This window comes from Zalophus californianus, chromosome 6, assembly GCF_009762305.2.
Source record: "Zalophus californianus isolate mZalCal1 chromosome 6, mZalCal1.pri.v2, whole genome shotgun sequence".
Taxonomy (NCBI): Eukaryota; Metazoa; Chordata; class Mammalia; order Carnivora; family Otariidae; genus Zalophus; species Zalophus californianus.
The window spans coordinates 635,074-658,126 of record NC_045600.1 but is presented as its reverse complement, the minus strand read 5'-3'; the positions used below and the strand labels follow the sequence as shown (position 1 = coordinate 658,126).

Here is a 23,053-nt window from a genome sequence, read left to right as displayed (position 1 = left end):
CTCTGGCGCTCGCCTCGGCCGCTGCCCCTCGCCCGGCCTCCACCTCCACCCCTCCATTCCATGCCAGCCAGTGAGGCGGCCCTGAAATGCCATCTAACAGCCTCCTTCCCCGTCCAGAAGCCCAGGGCTGCGCGTGGCGCCCAGGCCTGCTTCACCGACCTGCTCCCCAACTGAACCCCACCTCCCACCAGTCCAGGCTTCTAGAGCTTGGGAAAGCCCTGCCCCTCCAAGGTGGTGTGCCTTCCACCTCTGACCTGGGACAGGGTGGCCCTGGCTGGTGTCCCCAGTTGCTGTGGGGCCTGCTCTGCCTGCACCTCCCTCTGCCCCCACTTCCCTGAGGTCCAGATCCCAGATTCCCGGGTCCTGGATCCCTAGCCCAGCTCCCTCCAGGCCCTGCCCAGGTTCCCCTGGGTCAGTGACCCCCCAAGCATCAGCCCTCAGCAGCCCTTCCCCAGCTGGAGCCTCCCTGAGGACCCCACCCAGTTCAGGCTAGCCCCCCTGAATTTCTTTGGGACTGTTGGAGGGGGGCAGGACTGCTTTCTGTCCCTGGTTCTAAGCACCAGCTCACTGGCCACCAGCTGCGGCCCCCGGGGGCTGAGTGTCAAGGAATCGGTGGACTGCTGGGGGCTGGGCCAGGTGAAGACTGGCAGGGGACCCGGACAACCAGGTGTAGGCAGTACATTTTCCCAGGGCTTGGCTGGCTTCCCGGAGTGGGGGGAGGGGGCTCGGGGCCCATGAAAAGGCTCAGCCGCTGGACTGGTGAGGCTAGAATCTGCATGGGCTTTGGCTCCAGGACATAGATTCTTGGAACAAGGCTCAGCCTTCAGGGAGAGGAGGAGTCACCCGATCTGGCCAGACTGTGGATCCCAGGCAGGGCTGCCGGAGGGAGCTCAAGGTTGTGTCTGCATGCCACTCCTGCTTCCAAGAGGGCACTGCCCTCTCACCTGTCCTGGGTGAGGCCCGGGTGGACAGGAGCAGAGTCCTTCTGGGAAAGTGCAGCGTCTGAGGGGGCAAGGAGGGGCCATCCAGGGCTCAGCAGACCCACTCTGGGGCAGGAACCTCAGAGCAGACAGGGGGTCCCGGGGGACAAGCAGCTGAAAATAGGCCCTGGGAATGTCTGAGTGTCCATGACTCAGCCAAGCCTGGGGGAGGGGCAGGGGGTGGACACTGGAGAGAGAGCCCAGCAGTTGCCCCGGGGCATTTGGCCATTCAGCCTTAGGAGGGAACAACCTTACACCTGTCCACAGCCCCACTTGTCCACATTGAGGAAGGGGCCTGGGGAGCTTGGAAGGTGCACTGGGAGGTGGGGGCTTGGAGGATGGTGGAGGAGGCCAGAGCAAGTATCACAGACGGCAGAGGGAGGGAGTGCAGGAGGGGCTGTCCAGCTCCAGCAGCACAATTTTACCAGTGGGGGTGGGTGGCCGGCCCCACGGGTGCATTCCTCCGTGGTCACTGGGGTCCGGCCCTGCCTTCACTGGTTCTCAGGTGCCTGGAGCCCAAGCACTGCTGGGGAGCTGCCTCTGGGCCCTGTCTGCAATTGTCCTGCAGGGCAGGTCCCTCTGGGTTGCCATCTGGGTCCCCAGCCAGGCCTGGGCGGTGCATGGACAGGAAAGGCCATGGGGGTGTGCAGAGGGAAGGGTGAGCAGACAGAGGGGGCCTCGGTTGGTGCACCCAGAACCCCACCGCTGCCTCCCCCAGGTCTCAGGGTCCTGGGGTGCCCTCATGCTGTTCTGGTGCCAGGCGGGGCCTTCTGGGCAGAGGCAGCCTGGGGCAAGCCGCTGAGTTGCTCTGACCTGGCCACTTTGTCCCTCAGGCTCCAGACACAGCCCCTGTGCCTGCTGGCCGCACTGGGAGGGGCGAGGGAGCAGGGCACGTTAGAGGAGGCTCACTGTGTCCTCCATTTGTTCAGGTAACAAAGGCCAACCGCACCCCCAGAGGAGTGGGGTGAGGGGTGGAAGTCTGGGCAGGGTAGATTTAGGTCTTGAACTGGCTGGGGTTTCTCGGTCAGGTTGACCGCCTGGGCCACAGGTGCATCTGGAGCCAGGTGAGCTGATGGGAGCAGGAGGTCTTGCACGCGGTGGGGCCCAGGTCTCCAGGTAGGCTGTTGGGGCCCCGACTGGTACCCAGGCAAGCCTGAGATGGGGGTGCGCCTGGACATAGAGTCTGGGGGGTGATGGGGGCTGCTGCTGCTGAGGGGGTCCCATCCTCACAGGCAGGCAAGATGGTTGGGGAGCTCGGGGGGATTGGAGGAGCATGCCAGTCTGTGGCTGACGATTTGGGAGGGTTTCAGTGAGTGTGAGTGTGTGTGTGCGTGAGAGTGTGTCTGAGTGTCTGGAACAACTGTGCTGTGTACCAACGAGAGGGCCAGTCACATGGCCCTTGGCCCCCTTTGGCATCCACCCCTCACTCTGCAGTCCTGTGACCATGGCAACGGGAAACAACAACAAGGAAAGCTGGCAAGAACCTCATCACCCCAGTTTTCAAAGGGGGGGCTCCCCTATGGTGGGCGGGGTTGTGGTCACAGTGAGGCGGGGCATCCCTGGGACGGCAGGTGGGTGGAGAAGCAGACAGGGCTGGCTCCCGGCCCCACCTGCCTGGAGCCTGCACGTGGGCTGGGGGTGTGGGCTGGATGGGGAAACATGGCAAGGCAGCTGGGATGCCCAGACAGATGCACTCATACACAGCCGTGTCCGCGGACAGCAGGACCCACGTGGGCGCAGCCAGCACCCCGTGCGTGGTCCAGCATCCTGCTAGAGGTGGAGGCAGCCCTGCCTGGAGCCCAGGCCTCCGCCCAGCGCACCCCTGCAGGGCAGCCTTCTCAGGAAGCTGCAAGGGGGTACGTGTGACCAGTGTGGCCAGAGCCCCGGGGTCCACTGTGACAGAAGCCCACCCCCCACCCCTGCCTCACCAGTGGTCTTGGGCCTTAGGGACCTTGGCGTCCTGCAGCCGCCCCTGCCTCTCTGGCCTGTCTACACTTCTGTCCCCTGCTGTGTCCGTGCTTCTGTGAGTCCCTCTGCCTCGCCCTCCGCTCTCCTGCTCTCCCCCAGATCTGGAGCCAGGAGGTGAGGGAAGTCAGGACCCAGCCCAGTTACCCCCACCAGTCTGCAGCAGCATTGGGCGCAGGCCAGGGACACACCGAGGGACTGGCAGGGGTGGTGGGGGAGGCTGGGCTGGTGGTCTTACCTGCAGAACCCATACTGAGGTGCTCCAGCGCCGGGCACAGACGTGACAGCGTCGAGGCTTCAAGGCTGGAGCAGGCCAGTGTCCATGGCAGGGAGTCTGTGGGCTCCGCCAGTGCATGGGCTGCACCCCCCAGCTCCCGAGGGCAATGGGCAGCCAGCCACTGAGGGTTTCTGGGATGTGGTGCAAGCCTTGCAGACGCCAGGGCTTGCCGAGTCCAGGTGGGGGCAGAGCTGTGGCCTCAGAAAGGGGGTCCCGGGGAGCAGGGGGCAACTGGAGGGAAGCGTGAGGAGCAGGGCATGAGGGTGTGGGGTCTGGTGTGCCATCCTCACAGGGGGTTTGGCCCTTAAACCCCGGGGGCTGCCACCCTCACCCCAAGCCAGACCCCACAGGGGCGCGGGGGATGGGGGCACCCACGGTTTCCCTCCCCTCTCCCAGTGCCAGGCAAGGGGCCGATGGGGGGTAGGTGGGCTTTAGGGAGGGTGAGGTTGGAGGCACTGGGTGCTGTCAGGGCTGAGTGCCTTTGTGGGAGGCCAGGAGCCCCTGGGTCCTGTTAGAGGATGGTCTCCATGAAGATGGGGCCTGGAGAGGCGCTGAGCCCTCTTGTTTTGAGAGACGGGTGTGTCATGGGGAGATGAGGACGATGGTAGCTGAAGGGAGGGGCCGCGGACAAAGGGGAGGCAGGGCAGGAGCAGATTCGCTGGGGCCTGGACTGACAGAGAAGCGGAGTAGGCGCCCAAGAGCCAAGAAGCTGGGTGTGGGCCTCTGAGAGGGGAGGTGAAGGGTCCTCAGAGAGGGGGGACGGCCCCTCCCCAGTGGAGGGGGGGAAGGTGGACTGGCTGCCAGCGACCAGGAGGGAGGACAGTTCAGAGAAGCAATGCCCTACTCCACCCACCCAGGCCTGGGCTAAAAGGAGGGTGGGAGACCCCACCGGGCCCCTGGGCCCTCTCCCAGGGTGTCGGACTGTCTCCACCTGGCACCAGCCCCCACTTGCCCTGGGCGGCGGACAGGAACCACTCCCGCCGTGCCCGCTGGGGCGCTTCCCGCAGAGATAAGGAGCCCTCCCTACACGAGATGCCCTGGACGTGGCCGCGTCCACCATCCCCAGCAAAGTCCCCCGCCCCCGCACGGATCGCTGTTACCGCGGAGGGAGGGGACTCCCCGTCTCGGAGTCCCCTCTTCTAAATTCCCCGGGCTGCTGTCCAATGGTCTTCCCAGGCAGCGGCGGGGGTGGGGGGCTCGAAGAGCCCGGGATGTCCCGTGGGGATGGGGAACTGGGGAGCGGCGGGCCTCCTGGCTCCACGTGTGCTTAAGGCCGGCGGGCAGTTTTGGGGGGCTACCAGGCTGAGACGTCCCTGGTAATTTGTCCCCAACTCTCTGTCTGGGACAGGGTCGGGTCAAAGTGTGTGGGGAGAAGTTCGCCCACGCTGGTTTGCATCTATTTGCATTTTGGCGGTGACTCGTCCCCTCCCTGGCTCCCAAATATCTGGGGGCTCGGGCACGTGCCGGCGGGCTGGGACTAGGGCTGGGGAGCGCCTTCCTGGCCCTGGGGAGCCCCTTCCCTAGATCCTGGACCTTAGGCGAGTGGCGGGGCTGCAGCCCCGGGAGGATCCCCGCCCCTTCAGTACATCCCCACGGATCCCGAGCGCTCCCTGGACACGCCCCCCCGACCCCACCCCACCCCACCCCCGCTCGGTAGTCGGCTAGGCCCGGGTGCAGCCCGAAGGTGGGGGTGGACCAGATGACCTTTCTTAGCTGATTGGCCTGGAACCCAGGTCCTTGGGTCCAGATCCCGGACTCAGGGGGCGGGTCTCGAAGGGCGGGTCTCAAAGGGGCGGGGTCTTGGGGTCCTTGAAAGGCGCGCACCCGGCCGGACCCACCCAGTCCAGCTCTCCTGTCTGCTCCTGCCCAGACGTCCGCGCGGGACCCCCAGCCGCCATGCCTAAGTGCCCCAAGTGCGACAAGGAGGTGTACTTTGGTGAGCGCTCCCCGCCTACCCCAGCTCACCCCCGGCCGGGAGCGCGCCGCCCCGCGCCGCCCCCACTAGGAAGCGCGGCCCAGGGACGACCCGGCCGGGCCTCTCCGGAGGGCCGGGCACGCCGGGGGACCCTGGGGCTGCGTGCCGAGAGCCGACACTTCAGCGCTGCCGCCCACCGCCTGGGTGTGCGGGTCAGGACCCCGGCGTGGGATGGCCCTCTGTCTCTGCTGATTCGGTGTCTCCGCCCCGCTGTCTCTTCCTCTCGGTCCCGCTGGGTCTCCCCTTGTCTGGGTGCTCCTTCTCCGGGTCTCCCGGTCGCTGGGGCTCCCCAGCTCTCCCGTCCCCCCTCGGCGTGCCCTGGGAGGGGACCGCGCGACAGAGGGAGAAACGCTGCGTTCTAGCCGCCCCTCCCATCGCTAAGTAGAAACAGACGCGGAAACCGGCGCCCGAGGCGTGATCCCGGGCGCGCTGTGGACCGGGTGCAGCCTCCCTGTCCCGCGCCCCGGGGCCCACCCAGGGGAGAGGCGGGAGGAAGTGGGAAGTGTCTCTCCCGCCTTCGCCCCTGAGAAGGGCGCCCTGCACTCCCCACCCACTACACCACGGGGGGTCACCCAGGCCACCACCCCTGGCCCTCGAGGCCTCCTCCTGCAGTACCACCCAGCGCCCCCTCCCGTTTGTTTGGCCGGATTGGCCTAGGGGACTGGGGATGCCCCTCCCTACTGACGGGGCACAGGGCTGAGACCGGGGTGGGCCACCAGGCGGGCATGGGTGAGACCAAGGGCAGAGGCAACTGGTGAAGGCTGGTGTGTGTGCCCTGTGACCCCAGAGCAGGGTCTCATACTGGGGGTGGGGGGTGCTGTCTGTGCCTCTGCAGCTGAGCGGGTGACCTCTCTGGGGAAGGACTGGCATCGGCCTTGCCTTAAGTGTGAGAAATGTGGAAAGACGCTGACATCAGGGGGCCACGCTGAGGTAGGTGTGGGGCCTGGAGGGCAGCAGGGGTGCAGGGTGAGGGTGGACAGCGCCTCATGGCCCTTCTCTCTGCAGCATGAAGGCAAGCCTTACTGCAACCACCCCTGCTATGCCTCCATGTTCGGGCCTAAAGGTATGCTTCCCCGGCCCCTGGCCTGGCCCCCCACCCAGCCCCTGGCCACCCCTAACCTGCCTACTTGTTTTGTCTGCAGGCTTTGGGCGGGGTGGAGCTGAGAGTCACACTTTCAAGTAAACCCAGGTACATCTCCCCCAGCCCAGACCATCAGGCCTTTGGGATGGCCCCCCCACGCCCGAATGCGGTCTGACTGCTCACTGGGCCTGCACTCACCTCTGTCTCTGTCTCTCTCTGCGCAGGTCATGGAAACGCTATCCCTGGCTGCCCACCCGGCCACTGCCCTTCCAGGCTGATTGCAGGCCTTATCCCCAGGCACCCGGGGCCCCCTGTCGGCTCCCATGCCCTCAATAAAGCTGAACACTCAGAAGCCCTGCCCTCGTGTGTGGAGGTGGGGGGGGGGGCTGGGGGAGGGGGCTGCGGCCGTCTCCAAGCCCTCCCAGGGCCCCTGGCTCTTCCTGCAGCAGCCGGCCTTGCTGCCCATCGTCCTGGCGGGGTGCTGTGCTGGGGGCCACCTCAGCCTGAAGCTTCCTCTACAAGGCAGGCGGCTGGCCACCCTGGAAGGCCCCATGTGGCTCAGCTCTCCAGCGCCCAGCTCCGCAAATGCCCCAGACCTCCAGAGGTTCTGGGATGTGCCCAAGAGGGAGGGTCAACATGAGGCCCAAGAGTCAGTGGTTGGTGGCCACAGGGTGAATCAGCTGTGCTCACCCTGGTTCCGTTTTTGAGCTCTGGGGGAGTTGTGGTGGGGAGTCGTTGCCTGCTCTCTCCACTTCCTGCCCCACCCTTGTCCCCCTAACCCACCGGCCTGGATGGACCAGGCCAGCCACGTTCCTGCTGGAGCATGCGCTTGGACACCCCCCCTTCTCCCCCCCAGTACTGAGTGGCCAGCCACTAAATGGAGAATTGGAGGACTGGCTGGGCCTGCATAGTTGGGGGCTTTCTGGAAACTCCCATGTCAATTCTGGCAGCATCTGCAGACTGGGCCTCACTCAGAGCCCTCCCCATCCCCCCCTGGCCACTCAGACTCCAGCCCTGGCAGAGGGCCACCCCTCCCAGGCGTCGGCCCTGCTGCAGGCCTGAGCTGGACAGTCTGTTGAGGGGTCTCAAGGGCCACTTGTAGGGTGGGGTTAGGTTACTGGGTGACTTACAGAACTCCAAGAGGTGGGAGCCAGAGTTCATCTGCAGGGACCGGGTGGGAAGGAACAGATGGTGCTAAGGTGAGGCAGGGTTTCTCAGTGGACAGTGGGAGGGTGGGGGCTGGGGGCTTGGAGATTCAGTGGGGTGTTGTGCCAGAGTGAGGAGTCCGGGTACACAGGAAAATCTGCACCAAGTGCTGGGAGGGGCAGGGCTGAACAAGGCTCCCGCCTCCTACCGGTTCTGGGGCTGGGCTCTGGTGTAGCTCGCAGCCAGGTGGGGCAGATGCAGGGTGAGTGCTGAGATCTGACGCCTGCGGGCGGAGGGGGTCAGGACCAGGTGGAGAAAAGCGCTTCTGATGGAAGGCCCAGAGAGAAGGGCTGGTGGGCTGGGCGGGTGGGTCAAGAATGTGGTCTTTATCCTGAAGGCCCCGGGGCACTCCACCTGGCGTCCGCAGAGTGGCCTGCGGAGACCAGACCGGGCCGAGCTGAAGGGGGCCGAAGGTGGGGGCCGGGGAGGGGGAGGTGAGCGGCTCCACGGGGGCGGGGCCTCCTGGGAGGTTGCGGTAGTAGCCGGCAGTGCCCCAGAGGGAAGCGGGCGAAGGTGAGGACCGGGGGCGGGCCGCCGGGACCCGCCCGGACGCACTTCCTTCAGGTGTGGCCACGGCCGGCGGGTGGAGGGGTGCGTGGGCAGGGCTGGCAGCTCGGTCCCTTCCACCGCTTCGGGGCGGTGTAATTTACACGCCACACATTCAAAATTCTCCCGTGCGGCTCGCCGGCTTTAACCAATGCGCAGGGCTCTGCAGCCGTCCCTGGTGTCCGAGCGCCGTCCGTGCGGGCCATCTGCCGTTTGGGGCATCTCGCGCGCGCACCGTAGACACGCGGCAGCGCTGCGCGCCCGGGTTCCTTCACGCGCCGGGGCGTCCGTGCGCACTGCCGGGCTCTGGGACCGCCGCCACAGCGGCGGCGAGCACCGCGTCCGACAGCCGCCAGACTGCTCTGCCAGTGGCCGCGCCGAGGCGGCTGCGGAAGGAGCGGCTCAGCGTGCAGCGCAGCCAGGCCGGGGGGCCAGCGCCGGAGTCCGGGTGTGGGCTTGGGGTGCGGAGGGGGCCGCCCGCATCCCGCAGGAGCCCCTGGCGCGCCGGCCGGGCCGGGCTTCGCGGAAGCCGAGGGGCTCCCGCGCGGGTCGGTGGCGCCCGGCTGCGCTGCGTTCCCGGCCGCAGGGGGCGCCCGGAGCGGGGCCGCGGGCACTCCGGCGGTTCCTAGGCTGCCTTTTGGCTCAAGGTTGGCTGAGGCGCTGATTGGTGGGGTCTGAGCTAGGCGGGTGTCGGGTGTCGACGCGATTGGGCCGCAAGGGTGGACCCCGCGGAGCTATCGACGCCAACTGGTCTCTGCCGCACAGGAAATGCCTCCACACTGGACAGAACAGACTGCACTCAAAGGCCTCGGCACCGCTCATTGGGCCGGCGCTGGAGGCGTGCCCCCGCCCGCTCGGTGACTGGGCGACGGCCCAGCAGGGACGGCACCTGCGCGGTGATTGGACGCCGGGAGTTCCCGGCGGCCGCGGCGCGCGATCCGAGGGAAGCCGGCTGCATGGGGCGGCGGCGGCTCCGGGGGCACCGGGGAGATGCGGTCGGGGCCCTGCCCGAGGCCATCGCCGCGCTGAGTCAGACGCTGCCCGCCGGGCCCAGCCCCGAGATCTTCCGCCGCGCCAAGTTCGACCGTCCGGAGGCGGTGAGGCCCGCGGGGCAGGCGGCGGGGGCCCGGGCGGACGCAGGGAGGCGGCCGGCCCCGCTGAATGCCGCTCTTTGATCCCTCCAGGCCCCGGCGCTCTGGCAGCTGCTCTTCCGCGTGCTCTCGCCGCTGCCCGCCGACGGCGCCTCGGCCTCCCCGGCCTCCCCGACCTCCCCGGCCCTGGGTAAGCCCCGCCTTCCCTGTAAGACTTGCCCGCTCACCGTGGGGTCCACCTGCTCACGCAAGCCCCGCCCCCGGTTAGCCCACCTGCCCCAATTAGCCCCGCCCCCACATTAAGTCACGCCCCTGCGGGCTCCAGCTCTGTCCACTCACAGACCCTGTGGCTGGGTCCGCCTCCTGTAAAGCTCGAGCCCGGTTAGCCCCGCCTCCCTGGTAAGAACCCGCCCCTGCAGGCCCTGGCCCCGCCCACTCCACCTGCTCGGGCAAAGCCCCGCCCACCGTATTAGCCCCGGCCCGTTCATCCTGAGTCCCGATCGTTCCCTCCAAACCTGGCTTCTGCTTGGGAGTCATGCGAGGTCTCTCCCAGTGGGCAGCCCCCTGAGCAGGCGGTCCCCCATCCCCAGAGGCCCAAGTCCACCTGGTGAAGTCGGCGCTGCGCTCCCAGGGCTACCCCAGGAGGGCGCTGGCACAGCTCCCCGAGGACGGCTCCCAGGGCAGCCGCGAGCTGCTGCTGGCCCTGGCCTGGCTGCTGGCCCGCGGGCCCCTGCTCGAGCAGCTGCTGGCCCAGACGCGCGTGCGGCTGGGCGACGAGATACCCCTGTGCGAGGTGCGTATGCTGTAAGGGGGCGTGGGGCTGGGTCCTGGTGGGGAGCCTGGGTTCAGCCTGGGCCGGCCCTCAGGGCAGCCCTGTGGGGGTCGGCATTGCCATCCCCCTGCCCCTGCCTTCTCCCCTGCCCCTCCTTTCGGGCAGGGTGGGGTGTGTGTGCTCACAGTCTCCCCTTGGCACCCCTGGGGGCCCACGGCTCTCCCTCCAGGAGCCTCTTTTCTCTGTCCCCCTTGGGGTCTCCGCACGGGATATGGGAACAGGGTGTGACCCTTGTGCCCTCTCCAGTGTGAAGCCCTGGCCAGTGCTGGCCCACTCCCACCCCGCCAGGAAGCAGATGGCCCTGTGGACATACGCCACTTGCAGTGGCTGATGGGAAAGCTGCGGTTCCAGTGGCGAAACCTGATCACCAGTCAGCAGGAGCAGTGTGCCCTCCTGGGCAAGGTATTGTCACCTGAGGATTGTCCACCCAGGAACACTTACTCTCCGTGGTACAGGCTGTCAGCTCCCTCTCTGCCTGAGGCCTGGATGGACCCGGAAGTCATCAGGGGCCTCAGGCTCTGTCTCTGAGCAGAAATGGGCTCTGGGCCCTGGGGGAGCCGCTGTTGCCTGGGCCTGTTTCCGGGAGGAAGGTACCCCTTCCTTCTGCCACATCCTGGGTGTAGGCTGATGGGCAGTGGGCAGCTTCTGTAGGGTTCCTGAGGGCTGGTAAGGCTTAGCTGTGGGGGCACAGGTCTTTCTTACAGGTCTAGTGCAAAGTCTAGGCTGAGAAGTGGCTGGGCAGGGAGGCTGGGACCCCCACCAGCATAGGGCTCCTCAGTGCTGGGCCCCCCCACGCTGCACCTGTGTACCCTGCACCCATGCACCTCTGCACCCTGCACCTGTGCACCCCTGCACCTGTACACGTGTGCACCCAGCACCTCTGCACTCTGCACCCAGCACCTCTGCACCCCTGCACCTGTGCAGCCATGCACCTCTGCACCCTGCACCTCTGCATCCTGACCTGTGCACCCAGCACCTCTGCACCCTGCACCTGTGCACCCCACACCTCTGCACCCGTGCACCTGTGCACCCAGCACCTCTGCACCCAGCATTTCTGCACCCTGCACCTGTGCACCCAGCACCTGTGCACCCTGCACCTCTGTACCTGTACACCTGTGCCCCCTGCACCTGTGCCCCCTGCACCTGCACACCCTACAACTCTGCATCCAGTACCTCTGCACCCAGCACCTGCGCGCCCTGCACCTCTGCATCCAGCACCTCTGCACCCAGCACCTGTGCATCTGTGCACCTGTGCACCCTGCATCCTGCACCTCTGCACCCTGCATCTGTGCACCCTGCATCCCACACCTGTGCACCCCGCACCTGTGCACCCAGCACCTGTGCACCCAGCACCTCTGCACCCTGTACCTGTGCACCCTGCACCTCTGCACCCTGCATCTCTGCACCCCGCACCTGTGCATCCTGCACGTGTGCACCCTGCACCTCTGCACCCAGCACCTGTGCATCTGTGCACCTGTGCACCCTGCACCTCTGCACCCCTGCACCTGTGCACCTTGCACCTGTGCACCCCTGCACCTCTGCATCCAGCACCTCTGCACCCAGCACCTGTGCATCTGTGCACCTGTGCACCCTGCACCTCTGCATCCAGCACCTATGCATATATGCACCTGTGCACCCTGCACCTCTGCATCCAGCACCTCTGCACCCAGCACCTCTGCATATATGCACCTGTGCACCCTGCACCTCTGCACCTGTGCACCCTGCATCCTGCACCTCTGTACCCTGCACCTGTGCACCTCTCACCTCTGCACCCAGCACCTGTCCACCCAGCACCTGTGCACCCAGAACCTCTGCACCCTGCACCCTGCACCTGTGCACCCTGCACCTCTGCACCCCGCACCTGTGCACCCTGCACCTCTGCACCCCGCACCTGTGCACCCTGCACCTCTGCACCCCGCACCTGTGCACCCTGCACCTCTGCACCCCGCACCTGTGCACCCTGCAACTCTGCACCCAGCACCTCTGCACCCCTGCACCTGTGCACCCTGCACCTCTGCATCCAGCACCTCTGCACCCAGCACCTGTGCATCTGTGCACCTGTGCACCCTGCACCTGCGCACCCTGCCCCTGTGCATCTCGCACCTGTGCATCCTGCACCTGTGCACCCCGCACCTCTCCACCCTGCACCTGTGCACCCTGCACCTCTGCATCCAGCACCTCTGTACCTAGCACCTCTGCACCCTGCACCTCTGCACCTGTGCACCCTGCATCTTGCACCTCTGTACCCTGCACCTGTGCACCCCGCACCTGTGCACCCAGCACCTCTGCACCTTGTACCTGTGCACCCTGCACCTCTGCACCCTGCATCTCTGCACCCTGCATCTCTGCACCCCTGCACCTGTGCACCTCTGTACCTCTGCATGCTGCACCTGTACACCTCTGTACCCTGTACCTCTGCACCCTGCACCTGTGCATCTCTGAGCTCTGCACCTTGCACCTCTGTACCTGTACACCCCTGCACCCCTGCAGAAGGCTTTTTGCATCCTCAGCCCTTCTTGGAACCTGTGTCTCTCTTGCTTGACTTGGGCTTTACTTGCTCTTCCTGCTGGGACACAGCTACTCATTAACCTCTGTGATGCCTTCAGGTCTTATCTTGCTGGGAAGCCTTCTCTGCCCCCCAGACCCAAACAGTCACTCTCTGTCCCCGCCATTGGCTCCACTGGACCACCTAGCCCGTCCAGAGGCTGTTTCTCCCGCCACATGGACCTGGCAGTCAGTGAGCTTAGGGAGAAGCACTGGTGCCCCATTCCATCCCCACCATACCCCCGGGAACTGCGTGGGATGGGGAGGTTATAGGCGGGACTGCCCAGGCCCCTCCCACTGCAGGGGCCTCCTGGAGGGGCCTGGGCCCTGGACCAGTGGCCCAGCAGTACTGACTACTCTCCTGAGCCTGACCCTGGCCTTCCCTGGAGCACCCTGGTGAGGCGTGGCCCATTTCCTTGCCTACAAGGCAGGCTCCAAAAACCTCACTCAGTGCTGGGAGAGGTGCCCCTTCCTGCTCATCCTGGGGTTTGCACTGCCTGTTTCAGATCCACTCCTATACCCGTGGCTGCCACAGTGACCGCAGCCTTGGCCACCTGTCTGTTGCTGAGACGGAGCTGTTCAGGGACCCAGAGGGCGGCCGGCAGGTGAGGGCTGGCGTGGGGCCCCCTCCTGTCTGAGGCTGGTGTGTGTTGGTGTGTAGGACTGCAGAGATGTGAGGTGGTGGGGGTTGAGGTGGGGAGGGGCCTGAGGAGGACCCAGCCAACCAGCTATGAGCTCTGGGTGATTGCCCAACGTACCATCTTGCTGGTGTGGGGGACAGGCACGTCCTCAGGGCCTCCCCCAGCTCCCTAGACCATCCAGTGGTGCAGGAATCCAGACCAGCTGCTGTGTGTTCATGTGGCTGGGCATGGTTAGGGCCCCAGAGGCACAGGTGTCTAGGCTGGGCTGGCAGCTGGGTGAGGGGGGAGCCTCTGGAATTAAGGAAGACTGCTTAAGCGTTCAAGCGTATGGTGTTGGGGCCTGGAGCCCATGCAGGGGTTGTCTGGTGACCGAGGTCGTAAGAGGAGGGCTGTTGAGCATGCCCCACACTTTGCTGACTTTCTTTTCAGGAGACCCTAATCTGTCATGATTGTTTCTTTCTCTTGGGTTGGCATGGCCAGGGTGTCCTGGGGCAGGCCCAGGGCTGGCTGTCACCTGAGGGCTGGGCTCTGGCTGGCCCAGAATGTGAGGCTGGCACTGTCCAGCCTGGGGGCACTTGGCCAGGCAGGAGGGCTGAGGCTCAGGGCTGGTGTGGGCCCTCTTTCCAGTTCCCGCAGATCCCAGCTCTGGGGTCATGTGCTCCCTTTTGTGGGGTTGGGGTAGCCACCTGAGGGTGCCTGCCAGGCCTGCATCCCCGGCCAATCCCTGGCTGGCCCTGCTCAGGCAGGGCTGCACTTGTCCAGGGCTCCACGGTGTCGAGGCGGGATCTCGGTGACCTGAGGTGCCCTTGGCTAGGTCCCCTTCTACAGGTGACTCAGCGAGGCCCAGGCTTCCTGCCCCCCCACCCCCCCCGCCCCGGGTTGGAGCAGAGCAGAAACTGCACCAGTTCCAGCCAGGTGTTGCCTGGGGCCCTGGGCCCTGTGGCGTGGGGGCCTGTGTGGCTCCCCCTCCTGTCTGAAGCTGGGCTGTGTTGGTGCCGCAGGACTCTAGACAGCCTGAGGTGGATGGGGTCACGTTTGGCTTCCTTCCAAGGTTTCTGGAGGGGGGGACTGGCAGAAGCCTGGGCCAGTGTCCCCAAAGGACCTGCACTCTTGGGATGGGTCCCAGAAGCTTCTGGAGTGATCTGTGGTTGCTGTGCGTGACCAGGCATGCGGCAGAGTAGCTGGGCCTGCAGCCTTCTCACGTCCCTGTGCCTGGCCACAGGGCAGTGGGGTGGACCCAGGGTGGTGGCTGCCTTAGGAGCCTCCAGCACTGGGCCCGAAAGTGGGGGGGCACAGGGGATTTGTTGCCTCTTCCTGTTGTGCCTTGCCTGAAGCCGGGGAGCTGGGGCGCACCTGGGGTCTGTGGTCGGAAGCCACGTGAACTGTGTGCATGCGTGTGGCCTGCACCCTCCCCATGCCCCACTCCCAGACTGTGCTCCCCTAGGCCCATGGTGGTTCTTTCTGCGGGTGAGCCTCCATCCTGACTCCGGAGCCCCTGTTCCAGCTGCAGCAAGTAGGCTCCTGGCTGCCTGGCTGGCCGTCTGTTTGCTGTGGAGCAGGGGCCCCTTCCTGGCCAGCAGGGACCCCGGGCCATGCGTGCCGGTTGTGTGGGGCATGTGCGCCAGCCCTCGGGCGTGGTGGCTTGGCAGAGCTCTTAGCTGGCCCTTTGTCCTGGGTTCAGGAAGCCCAGCACCTCTCTCCTAGAAGGAGCAGAGCCTGTGGCCTGGCCGGTGTGTGCTGGCTGCTGCATTCACAGAGGAGCAGGGGCAGGCCTGTGGCTTCCTGGTGGGGGTGGCAGGGGCGGGGCGGGGGAGATGGGGCCGGCTTGCGCTGCACCTCTACAGCAGTCAGTGGGCCCTCTGGTGGTGGGACTCCTAACTCCTGCCTCCTCCCTCCCCCTGCCCCCAGCTTCTGGAGGCCAAGGCTGGGCAGGTGTTACCACAGCCAGAACCAGAGCACTTGGCTGTCTGTGGGTCCCCGTGTCTGTGTGGGGTCTGCAGGTGTGGGGCTGTGCAGGCCCAGCCTCCCCCCTGCCTTTGGGGTTCCTAGGTCCCACAGGAGGGGCTCCCCATTCTAAGACACAGGCAGAGAAGAAAGACTGGGGCTTTCTTCTCTGCCTGTGTCTTGGGTGCAGCGCCCAGTTAGTGAGAGTGTGGGGCAGAGGTCCCGAGTCGAGGGTGCTCCATGTCAGCTCCTGGCCCTATGGGGACTCACGTTTGGGGCCAGTGTGGGGGCCGCAGGTGTGGTCGGCCTGGTGGTGCCTGGAGGTGGGGCTGCCCTGTCCTGCCTGTGGGGAGGTGGCTCTGCAGGTGGGTGGTTGACATGACCGGCTGGCAGGCCAGAGGGACTGGTGGGCATGCTGGTTGCGTTGCTGGTGCTGGGGGTCCTAAGTGGGGTTCTGACCTGGCCACGGCTTATGGTTTGCTTTACAGCTGCTTCAGAGGCTGGAGAGTGAGAATGCGCGCCTGGAGGCCGCCCTGGTGTGGTGGCGGCAGGAGCTGGTCTTCTGGAAGTGGATGGTGTGACTGGCTCTCTCCCTGCTCCCAGCCTTGACCACAGCCTTCCTGGGGGGGCGGGGGGCGTCTCCCTCCTTCCCGGACAGGACAGGAGACGGGGAGGCCACATGCACACCCAACTGTGTGGTTGGCGTTAGGACCCAGGCCTGCTGGCTTGGAGCCAGGGGCCCTTCCCAGATGTCTGTCCCCTCACCTGCCCTGAGGGGTCCAGCCTTCCAGAAGTCTGGCCTTTGTGCCCTCCCTGGCTCCAGGCCTGCTGGCATGATGGGTGGCTGTCCACACGGGGGGTGGGCACTGTCCCCGGGCCTCTGTGCCATCTGTCCCCGCTGGCTGTGCCACTGGGCCTGGGCCTGTGCTTACGAGGCCCGGGCTTGCTGCCTGCCTCTTACTTGGGTCTCTCTGCAGGACACGGTCCTGGGCGCCTGCCCCCTGGAGGCCTCACAGCCCACGTTTCTGCCCAGGATCCCCACGGTGGGGGCCAGCGAGTTGGAGCTGGTGGCCCGGGAGTTGCAGGCCCTGCATGAGGAGCTGCGGGGAGTGGCAGAACCCCGGCGGGTGGCCTGGGAGGCCAGGGTGAGGGCTTGGGGCGCTGACATAGGGTGTGTTGACACAGCCCCTCGTGGAACTCACCTTGAGTCCGAAGCTGGGAGGGCGACTGCAGCGGCCTAGGGGGGGTGCGTGAGGAGGAGTCCCCAGTGTCCTCACGTGAGCCCTGCCCACGCTGCACTGCGCAGGCCACAGCCCCTTCAGTTTTCTGAAGCATCTTGAGGAACTTGCGGGCAGTTTAACCCTAAAGTCTCCAGGACACTGTGAGGGGCGGGGGTGTTGCTAGCAGCCCCTTCCCCTCTGCTGTGGTGGCCGCTGGGGCGTGCCTGATGCTTGTGGGCGCTTCACACGAGCCATCCGCCACGGCGCAGGTCCTTGGGGCAGAGCCCACCGAGGGCCAGGGTCAGGGCCACCACCTGGGGGCACAGCCTCTTCTCACTGCCCCGCCCCAGGCCAGCTGGGACGGGCCCTTCTGGAGGGTCAGAAGCGGCCAATGCAGGCAGTGTCCCCTTGGGTCAGCCCTGCTGCATGCTTCCCCTGTCCTGGGAGCACTGGGAAGGCGGGAGAGGCCGATTCAGCAGAGGACGGTGGGTGTGCGAGGCTGACACTGACCCCGGCGTGCTGGGTAGTGTTGGGGGTGTGGCTCGAGGGTCTGCTTGGCTCTGAACGGGCCCCGGGAGGACTTGGTGGCCTGGGTGAGCGGGTGGGGCCTGCAGCTGGGTAGTGCTGCAGGGCCCTCGGGGGATCAGGCTGCTGGCTGTGTCCCCGGGGCCCCTCTGCTGGCTCAGGGCTCCGGAGCCGGTGATGTGAAGGCTGGAAGGGCGGCGCCGGAGAGCTGGCACTGGGGCCGGCCCCTTTCCCGGGAAGGAGCAGGGTCTGGGCTGTCAGCCCTTCTCAGGGCGCTGCTGGGGCTTGGTGCTGGGGCCAAGGGGGCGCAAAGCCGGTGTCCTGGGCAGGCTCCAGAGCTACCTTCTCCCCCATGCAGGCTGGAGGCTGGGGGCCAGAGTGGACTGCTGTGCAGCGGGCCTCACAGGAGGCCGTGGGACGGGAGCTGGCCACTCTTCAGCGGGCCTGGGAGCAAGGTGAGGCCCTGGCCCAGACCCATGGGCCCCGCCGGCTGGTGAAGAGAGACGCCGGAGCCTCGGGGGGCCCAGGCCTGCGGGCTGCCGAGCTGATTGGGGTGCTGAGGAGCCGGGAAACCTGCCTGGAGGCTGTGCTGGGCCGGCTGCAGACCCGGTGTTGGCAGGAGCTGACCAGGCTGGCGGGAGCCCGGCCCGGCCTTCTCTGGATCCTGCCACCCGGTCGCTGAGGGCCCATGGGTGTGGCCTCCTTGAGGGGGACCTGCCCTGACGCCCTGGCTGGGCCGCAGAGGGGCAGGTTTCAGGGTGGCCCCAGGGATGATGCAGGCACAACCCTGTGGCGTGCTTCCCCTGAGCCCTGGATGTCCCTGCTCTGGGCACAGCCCGGGCCCTTGGCTAGCCATACTGGGGGCAGGCACGACAGGCCCAGTGTGGGGTCTGTGGGCATTCAGGATCAAGAGAGTATGCAGAAATAAGTTGTAGAGGCCTCCCTGCAGGGGTGAAGCTCTGCCCTGGCCTCCCCAGGCCACCCTTCCAGGTTCCTGCCTGGGGAGGGTCAGGTCTGTGCTCAGGCCCAGGGGAACGGGACCCTGGGTAGTGGTTGGCCAAAGCTGGGCTGGTCCAGGGCTGCCCCCATGCTGGAGGGTCAGGCACGGCCTGCAGCCTGGGCTGGGCATCAGGGTCCTGGGGGAAGGGATAGCCCTGGATGCCCCCATACACACTGCGTCCTGGCCCCACTGCACGCCCCACCTTGAGCCTGTGCCTGGTGTGTGTGCGTGTGTTGGGCAGGGATGCTGGCTGGGAGCCTGGGGGTGGGGGATGCTGTTCCTTTCCTGGGGGTGGTGCTGGGGGTGAGGGGGAGGCCACTGTGGACAGAGGGGGCTTTGTGCATGAGACTGTTCGGGGAACTGGGCTCGGCCCTGACAAAGAGCCATCTGTGTCCGGGGGATGTGGCCCCCAGCCTGCCGGAACAGGCCCCCCTCCATCCCAGAGGGCCCAGCTTCTCGGCACCCCTCACCCAGCAGGCACAGACAGACTCATCCTGCCTCCCTCGCCAGGCTCCCCTTGGCTCAGGGCAGTTGAACCCCAGCCTCCTGCGGGGCTAGTACAGGGGCCTTTTGGCTGCCTCTGGCCGGCCAGGTCAGGCCCAAGGACACACGGCAGAACGTTCTCTCGTTGGCTTTTCCTGGCTGGCTGGGGGTTTGCTGGAGTGACCGCTCACACCCAGAAGCACCGGGCTGGTCTCAGCCACCCCGGCCCCTCCCCGTCCCTTGGGGGACACACCAGTGCTCCGTCTGCACTGGTCAGTCCAGGCAGACTGGTCAGGAGGGCATCCCTGACCCTCTCCTCACAGGCCTGGCCCCTGGACAGTCTCTGGGCTGGGGTCCCTCCCTCCAAACCACAGCCCCTCTCCCAGCTCCTCTTCAGGGCCCCAGCTGTGGTCCAGGGCCCGCAGGGCCTCGACCCTCCACCTGCAGCCCTCCGAATGTGTGAAGTCCCTCTGGACTCCCTGCAGCCGCCCCTCTCTGCCTGCCACGCCCTCAGCCATCCCAACCACCGATGGGACCCTCCTCATCTGGGAAACAAGTCCACCCAGAGCCCCCTGCCTTCTGGGGACCGCTGTTGAGCCAGGACACCCATTGGCCCTTGGGAACTTGAGGTTTAGCAGCCACATGCAAGCTCAGGATTACGGAGCTGCCCCTTGTCAAGCTGATGTGTGGATCCAATACATGCCACTCAAAACCCTATGGTGTCTGTGACTTTGGTGTGGACCCCGGGGTATGTGGGTGGGACAGGCCCCAAGAGGCCCAGTCTAGGGGGAGGCCAGGCACACTCATGGTGGCCCGGGGAGCAGGTGCGCCCTGTGTGGCTCTTATGAAGGCCATGGTAAGTTAGCAAACACTTAGTGGTGGGCAGGAGGCGCGGGGCAGAACCAGCGAGTCTGTCCACAGGCTGCCGTCTGACATTCCCCCGCCTCCCCTACGCTGATGCGACAGGTCCACCGGCCTGAGACAGCCACTGGAACAGAAGCAGGTGCAGGCTGCGGCCTGGCCTGGCCAGCGAGGGGCAGCGGGGGACAGTGGGGGTGCAGCTGGGGGCAGCAGGGGTCAGGGGGGTGCAGCTGGGGGCAGCAGGGGTCAGGGGGGGTGCAGCGGGGGGCAGGAGGGGCAGCAGGGGTTGGGGGGTGCAGCGGGGGGCAGTGGGGTCAGGGGGGGTGCAGCGGGGGGCAGCGGGGTCAGGAGGGGCAGCGGGCTGCTCTGGGCAGGCAGGCTTCTGTGAGGTCGGCACAGTGGGAGCCCCCGGCTCCCCAGGGAGATGTGAAGGACAGTGCGGCCGCGGGAGGGAAGGACACCACGCTCCATTTGCCGCAGGGACACCGGAGACCTGCTTCTCAGAAGACCCCACAGAGACAAGGACAGATGAGCCAGAGTAGAATTCCCCTGTGCCTGTGAAGACTTGTGCAGAGACAGAGGCAGGCACCCCAGAGAAGAGGGTCCGGGGTCACGATGTGACCCAGACCCGCTGGGTGGGCGCAGGGCCAGCGCAGGCCAGGGGCGGGGGGCTTGAGCCAGTGCTGGGAAACGCTCTGTGACCTGCCAATGGCCGCCCGCACAGCAGCCGGCCCGGTAGGAGTGGACCGCGGGCAGCACGGTGACCAGGCCTCCTGGAACGTGGGAGGCAGAGCAGGTCACAGACGGTGACCCACGAGGAGACCCCGAGAGCGGGAGCCACACAGGCCGGGGAGGGGTCTCGGTGGCATGGCCCGTGGGCTTTGTGGACCTGCGTCTGCTGCACCCGTGCCGCCCTCTTTGGTGTTTTATTGAATACAGTGCCAGCAGGACCCACGGGCGAGCCCTGCACACAGGTGCATCCACTTCACTGGCTGCACCACGGCCACCTTTCCCGTGCCAGCTCCAGGGTGCTTCTGGCGCTGACCTCACCACCCACTGGCTCGCTTCCTGTCCCTTCAGTTCAGGGCCTCCTCACACCATTGGTCGACCTTGGCTGGACCTGGGCAGTCAGGACGCCTCCTGTGGACACCTGTAGGTGTTCCCGAGAGACACAGCCGGTGGTCTGGTGCACAGCCACCCCCTCACCCCCCGCCGGGTCCTGCCCTGCGGCTGTGGCCCCCAGACCTACATGGGTGCCCATGCTCCTGTGTCCTCACAGGGTCTTGGGTTCTGAGCGAGGCCAGCACCACCCTCCCCTCCCTGCCCCTTCTTGGCTGAACTGGCCATTCCCCACTCATCCGTCAACCAGGATTCACACAGTGCCCTGGGGTGCAGAGACTAAACCCCATAAACAGGGTGGCCACGGCCATGTCATTGGGGTTAGTGTGGTGGTCAGAGGCCTAGAGGACGGGCACCGAGTGAGCCCAGGGGGTGGTCAGACAGAGGAAACGGGGTCTGTATTTGTGGGGCCGCACAGTGCTCAGAGAGGGAGTCAGGGAGGGTGAGACGTGCTGGGGGTCACCGAGGAGGCGGTGGGGGGGCAGGCGGGGCTGGGTGGGTTCTGGTAGATTTTGGATCCAGGGTCTGTGGCTGTCTTGGTTGTGTGGCATGTGAACTGATGGCTCTCTTGTTTTTCCATCTGGTTTACTCAGATTATTATTTATAACACCCAAGATTTGTTACCTCCCCGTTGGGGACAGTTTTTAATTTTTTTTTAAAGATTTTATTTATTTTTCAACAGAGACAGAGACACAGCGAGAGAGGGAATACAAGCAGGGGGAGTGGGACAGGGAGAAGCAGGGAGCCTGATGCGGGGCTCAATCCCAGGACCCTGGGATCATGACCCGGGCTGAAGGCAGACACTTAACGACTGAGCCCCCCAGGCACCATCTCCGGAACCTTCTCATCTTCCCCAAGTGCTACTCTGGCCCCATCCACACGCAGCCCCCCCCAGCCCCTGGCACCCCCACCCCACTTTGTCCGTGTGGACGGACTCCTCTAGGGACGTCCGATGAGTGGGTCACACGGTGTGTGTCGTCCTGTGAGTGGCTGAGGTCACTCCGTGCTCGGTGCCCCCGCGGTTCAGCCTTGCAGGGCTCAGGACTCTCCCCTAAACTAAGAGTGAGGAAGATTCCACTTATGAACGGACCACATCTCCCTCTGCGTCTCCCAGCCGCTGGCTGTTGTGGATAATGCCGTGGTGCTCCTGGCTTTGCAAACACCCCTCCTCTGGTTTAGTTTTCCGGCTGTCTGGATCGTCGAGGGCCAGATGTGGCTGTGATGGCGACACCAGGATGTGAGCGGGAGCAGAGGCTGGATGGGCCTGGGGCTTGTCTCCCTGGGGGGAGCTTGGCAGCGGCAGGTGGTTCTCCCCCAAGGTCACGTCCTGGGGTCTGGCGTTGCTCTCCCCCGGGGCTCTTCCCAGTACCCACTGCTCGGAATAAATATCTAACAGGTCTGCTCATCGGGACCCAAAAGTGTAATAGATATTTAGGTCCTAACAATGTAGCAGCAGTTCCGAAAAAGACAAAACAAAAACCCAACTACCCATAAACTGAAAACATGAGTTCTTACATCTCTAGAATGACTTCCATAGGATATCGGAACCTGCAAGGCTCTGCGCGCCTTCTCAAACCTCACAGAAGGGCCAGGAGCCCGGGAACAGAGCAGCGGGACCCTGCACCTGGCTGGGGACGCCTGGTTGTGCCCCCTTCCAGCCCCCACTCCGACCAGCCATGACATTCCTGTCCCCGAGAGCCTCCCTCAGCACAGTCTGGCTTCCGCAGGTGTGCGGGGGAATGGGCATCAAGCGGTCTCCGAATTTACCTGACATCCGCACACTCACCGGGAGCGTCTTCACCGGCACCTGCTTCGCTTCTCAGGCGCCCTCTGATGTGACTGCGTGAACCATTTGGTCACTTGTGTTTGGGACTGCACATCCCTCCCTGGTTTCACTCATTGTAAGCATCTTCTCCATTCTGTCATCTGGTTAAACGCTTGCTGGTACTTCCGCTTTGCTGAACAGAGAGCTCAAATTCCGTTTTCACCAGATCGATCGTCTTGTTGCTTCTTGGTTCTTTTGGCGAGCGTCTGGAGACAGGCCGCCTCTCCTACACCATGTTCTCCGTTTGTTTCCTTCCCCGGGTTTTTCCTTCACTCTCACATTTTCTGTCCTCCAGAGTCTGCCATGTGGGTGGTGTCCTGGTTTCCCAAAGGGTGAGCCAGTTCCCAAACACCATCTCCGCGCAGACGTGCCCTTTCCTCCTTGATCTGCCCTGGCCCGTCCTCCAAATTCAGTTCCCGTCTGTCCCACGGCTCTGTTTCCATGTCAGGACGCAGCCTGCTGAGCACAGGCAGGAGGGGCTCCGGGCGAAGAGACGCGAAATGCCCCGTTACTGCTGGTGTAGAGAGCCTCCGTGGCGGCTGTGGTTTCACTTTGGCCATGGGGCTAACGCTCCACCCGTTGGCAGCAGGACGGCAGGCATTCCTATCTCCCTCTGCGGGGGCCGTGCACCCAAGGCTTCTCCATTAGCTGCTGCACTCGCTGTGTGCTTTCCGTGAAGTTTTGTGACTTTTAGAAAGTTTTCTTCCACTCTTGTTTTCCCAAGGGCTTTTTTAGATCATAGATTTCAAATGCTTTGTCTTCACTAATCAAGACAATCATATGATTTTCTCCTTCACCCTTTTGTAATGAAATACGTTGCATCAACTACACCAACACTCCTTCCCACGTCGAGCCATCCCTGCATTCCTGTAAAAAGGCCTATTTTAACTTTTTTTTTTAATTTTAAAAGATTTTATTTATTTGACAGAGAGACACAG

At 65.1% G+C, this 23,053-nt stretch overlaps 2 protein-coding genes across 6 annotated transcripts; both read left to right on the top strand.

Moving 5' to 3' along the window:
* Window positions 1-2,038: 2,038 nt before the first annotated feature.
* On the top strand, window positions 2,039-6,630 carry CRIP1 (cysteine rich protein 1). Of its 2 annotated transcripts, XM_027568853.1 has the most exons (6): window positions 2,039-2,096; window positions 5,093-5,158; window positions 6,033-6,127; window positions 6,203-6,260; window positions 6,340-6,386; window positions 6,503-6,630. In XM_027568853.1, the coding sequence occupies exons 2-5, from the start codon at window positions 5,119-5,121 to the stop codon at window positions 6,378-6,380; spliced, it is 234 nt and encodes a 77-aa protein (XP_027424654.1). In that variant the 5' UTR covers window positions 2,039-2,096; window positions 5,093-5,118; the 3' UTR covers window positions 6,381-6,386; window positions 6,503-6,630. The 2 variants fall into 2 exon arrangements, with proteins under 2 accessions (XP_027424654.1, XP_027424653.1); XM_027568852.1 differs by lacking the exon at window positions 2,039-2,096 and having other exon boundaries at window positions 5,005-5,158.
* Window positions 6,631-7,982: 1,352 nt separating this feature from the next.
* On the top strand, window positions 7,983-22,185 carry TEDC1 (tubulin epsilon and delta complex 1). Of its 4 annotated transcripts, XM_027572590.1 has the most exons (10): window positions 7,983-8,048; window positions 8,796-9,127; window positions 9,215-9,311; window positions 9,712-9,914; window positions 10,200-10,355; window positions 13,004-13,102; window positions 15,571-15,657; window positions 16,060-16,227; window positions 17,186-17,282; window positions 22,018-22,185. In XM_027572590.1, exons 2-10 carry the CDS (start codon window positions 8,987-8,989, stop codon window positions 22,059-22,061), a joined length of 1,092 nt encoding a protein of 363 aa, XP_027428391.1. In that variant the 5' UTR covers window positions 7,983-8,048; window positions 8,796-8,986; the 3' UTR covers window positions 22,062-22,185. The 4 variants fall into 4 exon arrangements, with proteins under 4 accessions (XP_027428391.1, XP_027428388.1, XP_027428390.1 ...); XM_027572587.2 differs by lacking the exon at window positions 22,018-22,185 and having other exon boundaries at window positions 17,186-17,543; XM_027572588.2 differs by lacking the exons at window positions 7,983-8,048; window positions 22,018-22,185 and adding an exon at window positions 8,622-8,677 and having other exon boundaries at window positions 17,186-17,543.
* The last annotated feature ends 868 nt before the right edge of the window (window positions 22,186-23,053 follow it).